The 11,976-nt window shown below is 43.0% G+C and overlaps 1 protein-coding gene across 1 annotated transcript; it reads right to left on the bottom strand.

Moving 5' to 3' along the window:
* Positions 1 to 200: 200 nt before the first annotated feature.
* Positions 201 to 5,817, bottom strand: HTR1B (5-hydroxytryptamine receptor 1B). The gene has a single exon (XM_087915090.1). It carries the CDS (start codon positions 4,890 to 4,892, stop codon positions 3,738 to 3,740), a length of 1,155 nt encoding a protein of 384 aa, XP_087771216.1. The 5' UTR covers positions 4,893 to 5,817; the 3' UTR covers positions 201 to 3,737.
* Positions 5,818 to 11,976: the final 6,159 nt, after the last annotated feature.

The following is an 11,976-nucleotide window of genomic DNA, read 5'->3' as shown; positions in this document are numbered from 1 at the left end:
TACAGCAACCCCAAAACAAGTAAGAATACATGGACCTACAAGGAACTCTACCAGATACATTGGCAGTTTTGCGTATCTGGTTAAATTATTATATAATTCTTCGTTTACTGCTTACCGTGTTATATGAATCCAGACAATTGTCACTTATTCAAGTAACCATGGCTTGAACCCAATCACTGTTAAGGATCGCATCTGCATATTTGATGAAGTGGAATGCTGTCCAAGATATTTGATCTGTATTAAATTTGTTGTGGCTCCACGTTACAGCTGCCAAATTTAGCTACAATTAATTGTTATCTTTTTCCTGCTGTCTCATCCTCATATAAACGATATAAAGCTTCAGTCAAGTAAACAAATATCATTTTCCTGAGTAACACAATTTCTATCAAATACTCTTTTTATCACAGGAAAGCTTTTTTATTGTTTGATTTTCAACTACATTTAAGACAAACACTTGCAATGCAATCCTTTCAAAGCAAATGGAACAGAACAACATAGTCTGAATTTTTAAATTTTGACTGCTGGGCTTATTACATAGAGATATTTTATCTGATCTTCAAAAACAAGAGTAAAAATACATAATAAAATAGGTTCCAATTGTACACACCAACAACCTAAAGGATCAGAACAGTGATTAGTACTTCAAATGATTTTAAATTTTTGTTAACAGTATCATACATATGAAAAAAATCTGTAAGATCACAACATCAAATGGCTATTTTTTAAATTCCAGATTGATTAAAAAGATGAAAGGACAGGACTTTCACATTTTTCTTACGTTCCCCAAACAGGAACGCAAGGTCCTCCACTTTTGAAGAAGACTGTAGTAGTGCAAACAGTATTAAGAGACAAGCAATCCATTCCACTTCCTTGTCTGTGAAGTTTGATGGCTAAATAAGTCTCAATGTTACAGTATCAACATTTACTGATTCAAAACAAAAATAAATATTTCTTGAATAACCATTTGCTTTCCATAAACAAGCAACCTGAAGAAGTTATGCCACAGTGTACAGTTCATTTCAGTGCAAAAGTTACATTTCAGGACTTTCAGAATGAGATTAGCAGCTCTTTCAAGAACAAATAATTGGGAATTAGCTACAGTACATGAAAAAATGCAGCCGTAACACATGAAAACAAAATAGTAATGCAGAGAAAAGTTATGTTTGCAAAGTCAGTAAAGTATCTGTTTTCAATTTCTTCCTGAACTCACCATTATTTTTAAGAACTGGATTTAAATAATAATACCATAAAGGCCTCATAAAAAATCCAATTGAGTTTAATCTTTATTTCAGTTCAACAAAACCAGAATATAAAATTTTACTGTGTTTGTTGACATTCACTCCTTGACATTTCTTTCTTCTACCCATTTGCTGTAATCTCAGGTGGTATTTACATTTTAGGTCTATTGGAATAAAGAAGATCGAACGCTTTTCTTGATAATATATAAATCTTATTTACTGTCTAACAAGGATCGGTGAAAGTAACTCACACTGTGAAAGCATTGTATTTATTTTTTTTTCAGGGGAAGGAAGTAAAATTATAAACATCACTGTTGAGGTCTTACTTTTATAGGGGAAAATGGCAACGAATTCCATGAGAATGTAGAAAAGTATGAGGTAGCAAAGGTGAGCGCCCATTGTGCTTCCTTAATATGGCTGCTGGAATCAGGTAGGACAGGAGATGGGGTCAAAGATGTTGCTAAGATGGAGTCACATGAAGTTATCCCTGGTGCTGCTCTCCAGACCTTGCAGTAGTTAAGATACAGAGGATTTTATTTTCTTCTTCCCTATTCTTCATTTGGGCAGCTTGGTCATACATTGAAGTCTTAATTTATACTTCTATTTTTATCACTAGAGAAGCATTAGTCAGATTTTCTACTTAACCCAACACATGGGCAAAGGAAGCTATTACCAATCCTGACCCAAATCACAGAACGAAAGCTCTCTAAAAGGATTCTAATCAAAACTTTTGGGAGGTTTCTGGCCCGATGTGCCATCATCGATTTAATATCAAAGGCAAAACCTGGGAGATCTCTCCTCCCCACCAAAAAAAAAAGTTCATAATCCATAGGAAACCTGTATCAGACTGTCCTATATAATAAACGCTATTTTAGTCATGCCTTTAACTTGAATAGTAGGGGACGTATTGAGTCAGTTACCTTTCTTTCAAAGATTATATAACATAGCAAGCATGAACTATAATAAGGCTTTGAATACAGTTTGTTCAAAGCAGTGAATATTGTATAAGAGTCACTTCTTTGCATCTGGGCTTTAGGCAGATAACAAAGAAACTTCGCAGTTTTCTCAGTTTATGAAACTGGCTCCTGTCCCGCCTTGTCGTCTTAGTGGCATTAATAATGTAGGGGAACCACTCATTCAATCTGTTTGTCAACGCATTTCAGGAAAGGATGGGACGGGACATGTGAGAGGAGATGAATGAAGAGTAAGGATAAGGGAAATTAAAACCATAGATGAGGTTCTGTACTAGAAAGCATCAGGAAAAGAGTAGATTCCTTTAGGAACTGAATATATTAAGATTTGGAAATCTGCATTAAGGAAAAAATTGCCTTGCATTATAGAGAAAAAGTCCTTTTCAGGGGGAAAAGGTTCATTTAATAAGAATTATTACACTCATGGTGGCCACAGTTTGTTCAGTGTCCACATAAGGAATAAACATCTTTTTTCCCCTTTTGGAAGCAAACAAATGTAAGTAAGCTTTAAAGGAAGATTTTCAACTAAAACAACTGAACGAAAGAATAGCTGATTATGAATGATTTAAAAACATGATGAGAAGGAAGGAAGGAAGGAAGGAAGGAAGGAAGGAAGGAAGGAAGGAAGGAAGGAAGGAAGGAAGGAAGGAAACATAAAGAAAAATAAGCTTGCAAGCTTTGGCACTCGATTCTGCAGGCCACCATGCACGCACTCACGCAAACATATGTATGTACAATAGTTTGGCTTTTTTGAGGGGGCTGATCCTGGCAAGTTGTTAAACAAAAAGGAAGGCACATCTGTCCAAAAAAAAGATGAGTTGCTCTTCTCATGCTGAGTTTTGTCTATATTTGATTGCTTCCCCAACATTCCTTCAGCCCGTTTATTATGAGCAGGTGAAGGAATCGTTATCATAAGACTATCAATACTAGTTCTTCCAGGTCTCTGATCCATATAACTACTAAGCATCATGCGCAATTCATTTATAATCTACTCTGCATAGTCTTTAATTTAGCAAGCTAGCAGTTAAAAAGGAGGGAAACATGGCAAAGCACTTTCAAACACAGATGTCTGAGAGGCAAAGATCTCCTAGCAGAAGAGATGGGATGAGAGTCACTTAGTTCAAGTACAGTACAGTCACGTTGGATTGGGTGTCTCCCCAAAAGTTGTCCAAAACCTTTCCGGTTCCTACCACAATGGCTCTACAAAGGCAAAATCCAGGATCAACTCTCATGTTAAGGCCAAAAAGACTTCTTCAATTAGTGGGAGCAGAGTAAGATGCAGCATATTTTTAAACCCAGGCTCAGAAGGAGGCTGCTTCGTAGTTACACCTCTAACCTGAATGAGAGCCTTTGCTAACTGGCATGACTCTCCTCTCTACTGAATTCCAATTTTGCCATTAAAAGATACTGTTTTCTGGAGAGACAGTAGCATGGTAAGAATAATCACCTACCTGAAGAACCAGTCACACAAAATGCATTCATTCAAGCCTCCGACACCAGAGACTTTATATTTAACTGCACTTATCATTCAACTTGTGCATCGGAACCGTATCAATTTATGAAATGCTTGTTTGAAGTCTTCATTGGACATAGTGTAGATGATAGGGTTGATCAGAGAGTTAAGATATCCCAGCCACGTGAAAAAGTCAAAGATGGCCATGTGGAACCAGCAAGCATCTTTACAAATAGGCAACACTAAACTAATGATAAAGAAGGGTAGCCAGCATACAATGAAGGCTCCTAAAATAACCCCTAAAGTCTTGGTTGCTTTCCGCTCTCTGGCAGCCATCAGTTTCTTTTTTTCCAGAAAAGCATCCGATACCTTCACCTTGACCTGGTTTGTATATACAGGAGACCCCATTTCACTGGATGCTTCCGAGACCTTGCAATTTATAGAAGTGACCGAAGATGTTGACCCGGGGGAATCTGTTATTAAGTGAGCCCGAGTTAATCTTTTGCCGGTGTTCTTTGGCGTCTGTTTCAAAATCCGAGATCTGGCCTCCACATAGATCCTTCCATAAAGGATAATCAGCAGCAAGGTAGGAAAATAGAACGCCCCCACGGTGGAATAGATGGTATATAAGATGTGGTCTGAATTCACCACACAGTTAGACGTCTCTTCAGCTTTAGACTGCTGCCAGAAGAAAGGAGGGATGGAGATGGAGATGGAGAAGACCCACACCAAGGCGATCATGCCTGCTGCTCTCTTGGGAGTCCTTTTAGTCGAATACTCAACTGCATCTGTGATGGCCCAGTATCTGTCCAGGGCAATCACACACAAATGGAGAATGGAAGCAGTGCAACAAGTGATGTCTGAAGAGAGCCAAATGTCACACACAATCTGGCCCAGGGTCCATTTCCCAGTCACAGTGTACATGGTGCTGATAGGCATGACCAGGAGAGATACCAGAAGGTCAGTGACCGCCAAGGAAGCTATGAGATAATTGGCCGGGGTGTGGAGCTTACGACTCTGGTAGACAGTGGCAATAACAAAACCGTTGGACAATATGGTGGCCAAAGTGATGAGAGCCAAGATGATGGTGAGAACCACCTTCCAGGAGAACGGGGTGCCATCTTGGTAGATGGAACTTTCTTCGGGACTGCAATTCCTGGTCTGGTCCGAGTCATTGGCGTGGAAGGCGTTTAGGCCTGCGGTGGCTTGGCAGAGCCTAGCTTGATCCATGCCTCCAAAGTTGCCGAGGGGGAGAACTCAGCTCAGCAATCCGAGGAGGGCAGCGCCCTCCTCTCCTCACGCCACCCCTCGAGAGAATCCAGCCCGGGGACCGAGGGCACACGAGCCACCTGGGCGGCGGGGACGGCAAAAGGGGGCACGTGCGCGCGGCTCTTCCAATGGAGGCGCCTCCCGCCCGCCGGGCGGACCATGGCTCGCCCCGCCGCCTCCGCCGCACTCTCTTCCCCCTCTTCTTTGCTAAAAGCCAAAGCCGGCGCCTCAGCACGTGCCGGCCGCCAAGCGAGGACGTCTCCGCCAGCGGCAGCGGCTGCCGATTCGGTGGTCGCGACGAAGAAACATCTCTCCTCGGGGTTGGCGGGGGGAGAAGCCGCGGAGATACGAAGTTCGACGCGACGGATAAGGCGGCGGCGGCGGCCGGAGGAGTTTTCTTTCGTCTAGCGGAGGTGGCGCTCACCCTTCCCTGGGCGAGACGGAGCGGCGAAGAGACCGGGAAAGGGCTAAACTGGTGCGGTTTGCCACCGTCGTTGACCGGGCGTGACTGGACTCCTTCTCCGTCGCGGACGCGTAACTGGACTCCATGGAGCCAGTCCCACAACTTTTGAAGAAGCGGACGGACGGGCGGGCGCCTAAGAAGGTAGGCAGCGCAGCGAACTCTCGGGGCGAGGGTCTCTCTCAGGGCGGAGCTCAAGTCCGGCGGACGCAGACTTCTCCGGCAGAGGCGGCCAGAAGGCGCGCGATCCCTGCCTCTGCTTTGCTCCCTTCTTTCTCTCTCTTTATATAAGTGTATATACTGGCCCGCCCGCTCAGACTCCGCTCCGCTCTGCGCGAGCTTAACGAGGCAACTCGTGGTCCTTTCTCCCAGAGCTCCGGGCTCCCGGCCCCTCGGCGCCGCCCCGCCTCAGTCTGCCCCGAGAGGATTCCGCCGGGTCCTAAGACCGACCCTTCGTTTGCCGCCTCCGCCTCCGCCACCTCCTACCCTCTTACACACAACCCGTTAGGAGCCTTGAACGGTATCCTTTCGCCAAACCGTGTCAGTGGGGATTCTGCACTGAGTTGAGCCGAGCTTGTGATCTCTTTAAAATGTAATTAACCACCTATAACAGCAGTATAAACGACACTAACGGACACTAAGCACAATTGTGGTGCTTAAAACGGAAAGACGCGAACTGAAAATACCGACCGAAACCGAGTCAAGAGAAGTAGCGGGAAAGAAAGAAAAAAAAACCCATCAACACCCCCCACCCCCACCCCAAACTCGGCATCGCTACTTTTAGGTGATGTGCGGACCTCTCAATGTAGTTTTGGGGGGCTGTTGTCTTTAATGGACGATAAAACCTTCCTATTTTAGGCGCCAAGAATATGCCCCACGGCTGAGGGAGACCCGATTGAGAGGGTTTCTCGACTCCCGCGTGTGGTTTGGGGAAACCTCTTTCTGCCCTTTACTAGAAATAGGAGATGGGACTAGAGGGAGAGTAAACAGGAGGGTTTCCTTACTCTCTCGTGCAGCTTTATCCCGTGTTCTTAACTTTTCTTCCCACCTATCCTAAGTATCGTTATTGTGCCCTTTTGCTCTGGTTTTCGACTTCTGGCTGCAATCTTAAAAGAGGGAGTAAACTTTGGGAAAGCCGGTGGGATTTACTTCGCAAACTTGTATAGAAATGGCGCCATTTCTCCAATCGGTTGAAACAGGTTCAAAAACAATCTTGGTTTTTAATTGTGAATTCTGCTCGGGAGTTCTTCCCTTCTTGACTTGTGACTGGTTTTTTGTTTTTTTGTTTTGGCGAGGGAGTGGGAGAATCCTGGGAAAGACGGTTGGGTTTTCTCCTACTTTGAAACCGCTTCGTCCTCTCGCAGCCTTTCACCGCGGAGGATTCAGGGCTCCGGCTGACTGTGCAAATACGGGAGAGCGCCTGGCTTCCTGCACCAGCGCCTCCTCAGGCGCGCCTTTAAAGAGATCCGCAGCTCTGCGCAAAGGTCCTCGGCTACAGGTTCTACTGTGGGATTTGGCCTTCCAAGTAAGCAACGGGGTGCCTATAGCGGATCAATGGGGGCCTTCGAGACTCCTAAGGAAAGCTCAGCAAAGCTGGTAGAAGTTGCTCAGCCCCAGGGCTCGGGGCTTAGACGGGCGCTCGCGAGGAGGAAGAGAGGATGGCAAATCCGAGAGCTTAGAGGGACTTAATGCTAAGCAAACCCGCTGCTTTATTGGGATCTGCCTGCCTGTGTATAAAATCTCAATCCATCCTGGCGCTTCTCCAAGTTGCCGCCTTTGTACGGTACAGCCTGCTTTGGCTGAGATCCCTCTCGCTTTGGTATTAATTAGTAATCGTCTGTTTTAAAGCTGGTTTTGATTTATTTCATGTGATTTTATTTCCGGGATGCCTCTCGGGTTCCCAAGTCTTACGAGATAATTTGCTACCGTCATCATCAACATCTTCGTTTATAGACCGATCTTGGGAAGTCGCGCTCTGACCGGGTTGGCGGGGTTTATCGCCCGACGGACGCGCGCCGAAGTCGATCGCGGACGGCTGAGGTCCTCCCGGGGAGGATATCGGGTGGCGGAGAATCGGACTTGAAACTCGCCGGCAGACGCTCTCGGGTCTCTCGAAGGCTGCGCTGAGATTCGGGTTGGAGCAACCGTTTCCCGAAAGAAGTGGGGAGGGGGACTGAATTTAAAGACCGGAACCGATCGGAGCTGTTGGTCGGCCGCTGTTCTCCGCCCGTGTTGCGCCTAGCTGAAGTAGCCGGATGAATTTATCCTCGCTCTCGTGGAAACGATCCGGCGTTTGGGGTTTTTTTTTTTGCTCCTGATGCAGACGGAAACCCGTACAGAGTTGTGCTGTGCTGGCCTCTCCTCGGTCCCTACTGGGCCGGCGTATAATCTCGGCGAGGGAGGAAAACGTCCGGGCGTTCTGCCTGTAAAGCTTGGCGCTTTTAATGATCCAAAGCTGGGTTTTATCCCTAGATTATTATATAACCTTCCCCAAACGCGATCGTTAAAGCGCTTATTGTCGCGCGTTTGAGAAAGATACCCTCGTAGTCCGATCCCGAAGCGCCTTTACGCGGGAGTAAGCAACTCCATCGAGATTTGCAGCGGGTGTGCTCCCAAGAGGGGCGCTTTCATCGGAAGCCTCGGCTCTCCTGTTTGCCTTAAAGTGGAGCCAAGTCCTTAAAGTGTGCGTCGGACACATGCAAGTCCACAAACCTTCCTTGGATCCGATCATTTAATTGGATCTGGTTTTGGAATAACTTCTGCCTCTCTTTTCTCACCCAATTTCTTTGGGGGGGGGGAGACTTCTCTTAAATTAACACCCCCAGCCTTCTTTTCTAGTCAATCTCCATCCCATTGTCTGAATAATGAAAGCAACAGGTGTAGAGAAAGCATTCAACGATGGAGTATCCTCCCCCAGAGGTTGTTGTTATCTTTGGTTGAATCATAGGCAACTCCTGGTGAATCAGCCAAAAGAACCAAACACCAAATGACCCTAAAACTTTCTAGCAGAATAAGAAAATGATATCCATTACACAGTGTGGGCAGAAGAGGTGGACAAATCCTTTCCTACCAATGGAATCGTTAGGATGATGCGCACCCACAACAGGGAGTTATTCTTGGAGAACTGTGACTGCAAACATTGAGCTGGTGTTTTCATGTGCTCTCAGCTCTGGTCTTAAACCAGCTAGTGCTCTGCAAATTGTCCCTTCGTGTTACAGTAACTGTCCTGGGTCCCAGGCTGTTCAAAACTGAATGAGACCTGGAAAGGTAGAGGAGTAGCTAAGAAAAGTCTGAGGGGCTTGTTTCAGAGACATTGGCGGTGCTTTTTTCTTTAGGTGGTCCAGAGAATTTGCCTTTCAATGACAGCCAGAACAGCCAGGCAATGGTACATGATATTTGAGATTTCCCCAGCTGCCATTCTCCTCCTCCTTTTGAGCTGTGGTTGCCCTCTTATAGCATGAAAACTCAGCTTTCTTGAAGGTCAGTTGTAGCCTTCAGCCTTTTCCTTATGCAGAGTCTTCCATTCTGAAATCTGTTTGAAGACGGGTGCTTGCTTGTGCAATGGGTTCATGGTGACTGAAACATTGACTGAAACATATAGGGCAGGGGAGTTTCCAGGGAGTTCCTCAGAGAAACCTCAGAGTTTATATGATACTTAATGCAGAAGCTCCTGCTGCTCTTGTATCGTCCAGGTGGACTGGCTGTCACTGAATTAATCAGTACAGACTTCTTTGTGAACATTTAGACCAACTTCAGGAAGATTCACGAGCCACCTAAACCAATACAATCCCGAAGCTGTGCATAGAAGTAGACCCTGTTTTAAATAACTGGGCTAAAATGCACCTATTACTTCAGTAGATTTCTAAATGCGTTCTTGTATTGTAGAAACGAAGTGTGTTTCCAACGAAACTGAATTGCTAGCTAGCATCACCAAATGAAAATTGCCTTTGCTGTATTTAATCACTGAGAAGTTAATTCAAATGCAGTACATTAAAACATTTTAAAAGTTGACTTACTATCCGAGCCAAAGTTTTACTGCAAGCTAGTCTTAAGGTCACAAAAGACCAAACTGTTTGGAGGTGGGGTGTCTTTTGAAACTGAGCAGTTCAGATTTGAGGTGGGTTTTTTGTGAGGGTCACTGTTAATAAACTTTTAATAGTTAAAGAATTTAATAATTAAAAATTGTAAACGGTTTAAGACAGGCACCATAAGAATGATGGCACAAGTGAAGATAATGGAACAAGAAGTGATATGACCTGATTTAGATCAGGACCAAAAATATAGAATGCCATCACTATCAGTCATTTTCTCTGGGAAATTAGAGCACTAGCCTCCTTCTTCTAGATTCATAGAAGAAAATGAGAAAAGTTTGAACATTTAAAAGAAAACTGCAAATCTCTGTTGAGATTGGATTGCATTTGTCTTTATTGAGTTAGGAAGCCTATTAGTTAGGAAACCTATTAAAATTAGAACCTTACCTGGTCTTTCAATACTTGAAATGGTAGAGATACCTTTGCCCAAGGTCAGTTCCTAGACCTTATCATGCAATTTATTTGGCACTAACACAAAAGTAGCTGCCTTTTCCTATACTATAGTGGTATTATTTTCCCAGTCTAACCTGCAATGCTAAGAATCTTTGATGGTTCTCCATCTGTGTACAGGCCACGCCCAACCCTGTTTAACTCTGACTTCAAACAAGGTCAGGGAAATGCTTCCAGTAGCTTTGTGTCTGAGTTAACTAGGACATGTTTGTGCTTGGGAATAGCATCTGAACATCTCTTTTCTTCCTCCCACCCCTTAGTATATAAAACATTTACCATGTGTTGCTTTCCCAGTAGAGGGGGAAATAGGGATCTTTACACTTAGCTAAGGTTGCCAGTAGTTAGAGAGTATTCTTTTGTACCCTGGCTTTACACTGTATTCCACCTGTCCTGTGAACTGTAAACTCATTTGTTGTGGAACTTGAACCAGTGCTGTCTGTTTTATTGCTATGTTTTAAAATATATTTATTTGGCTGTGTTTTCATTGTTAGACATTTTGAGCTCTGTGTGTTGTTTGAGAAGGTGGGATACAAATTAAGTAAATAATGAGAAGTATTTTAAAAGAAGTTAGTGTAAGAATATGAACTGATTCTATTAAATATACAAATCACAGAAGTCTTAAAAGCCCATTATATCTTAAGTTTTGTATCTTTCATTTTCTTCTGTATATTACCATGAGTGATATAATGTCATGAGACAAAAGAAATATCTCCCCATTTCTTCACAAATCATTCTGTCCTAGTCTAAATTAAAAAATCATACACACACACACACACACACACACACACACACACACACACACACGTCTGTCTGTCCGTCTGTCTATCTATCTGTCTGTCTATCTCCTGGTCAAATAAATCCACTTTATATTCCCTCCATTCATTCTTAAAATGCTTGATGTTCAAGCATATCAAATAGTATCTCTGAAGTTAATTCTTATTTCCTCTTTGTCTCCTTTCAGGAATACTCTCAGTAGTTTAACAAGTCTCTTTTGTAAATCAAAGATAAGAAAGTTTTCCAAATCTCTCTTCTAATTTGTTCTATATGTCTTTTTTAGATATTAAGGTATCAGCTGGTTTCATACATAAAGCCATTGTGACATCCTTCTCCATTTTTGGCAATTTTAATTCAATTTTAGATACTCAGTATATTTTTCTGTATCACTCTTGTAGTTTGTTATTATTTTCAAAGTCCATTTTCCAATCCACATTCAAATCAACTTTGGTATTTAGTTTATCTAGTAAAATCCTTCTAATCAATCATCAAAGTCCCTTATTATATGTTTATTTTCCAATCAGCAAAACTTTCCCACAGGAGGATTTCTTATAGTTAATTTCAAAATCTTCATGGATTCTTTTATAAAAATTTAAACAATCTATAGGAAATAATCTTCCAAGTCTAACTCCTTAACTTCCCCAAATCCAGTCATGTGATTCACTCTCCTTTTTCCTGTTTTTTAAAACATAAAGTTTTCATTTTTAATCTTTGAACATCCAGGGTGAAAGGAAATCATTCTGGCATGATAAAATTTGCCTTTCAGAAGGTTCTTAAAATTCAGAAAGTCAATAACAAGCAACTTCCTAACATAATTAAGAAAGGAAATGGGTAAACCCACCTGCCAAATGAAGTCACTGAACCACAATTTAGCTGGATTACTATCTACATGGTGTGCAAAAGAGACAATCAACAAGCCAAAAAGGGAACACGAGGACCCCAAAACCTCCCTACCAATAATCAACACCCAGTCAAGCATAGATTAACACCAAGAGTAACATCTGACCAACTATCAAAAAGTAAACAATACTCCAATCAAGGAACTGCCAAACAAGCTAAAAGTAAACAGTCCAAACAAAGAAACCCCAAGACTGACAACGCAAACCACTAGAATATAAACTGAGAGCAAATCCCACTCCCTACTAACACTGATGATCTTATCTAGTTTGGATAATAAAATGTCTGCAATGGATCAGAGATGACCTAGGATCCCACATATCAGCCCTATACAAATATTCTCCTTTATAAGATTGTTTTTCCCTGGCTTCCA

This window comes from Pseudonaja textilis, chromosome 1 (genome assembly GCF_049901715.1).
Source record: "Pseudonaja textilis isolate UNSWEBS1 chromosome 1, rPseTex1.2, whole genome shotgun sequence".
Classification (NCBI taxonomy): domain Eukaryota; kingdom Metazoa; phylum Chordata; class Lepidosauria; order Squamata; family Elapidae; genus Pseudonaja; species Pseudonaja textilis.
This window is presented reverse-complemented; position numbering and strand designations above follow the sequence as displayed.

Excerpts from the sequence above, each read along its gene's own strand:
- HTR1B (XM_087915090.1), bottom strand. The coding sequence starts at position 4,892 with ATGGATCAAGCTAGGCTCTGCCAAGCCACCGCAGGCCTAAACGCCTTC.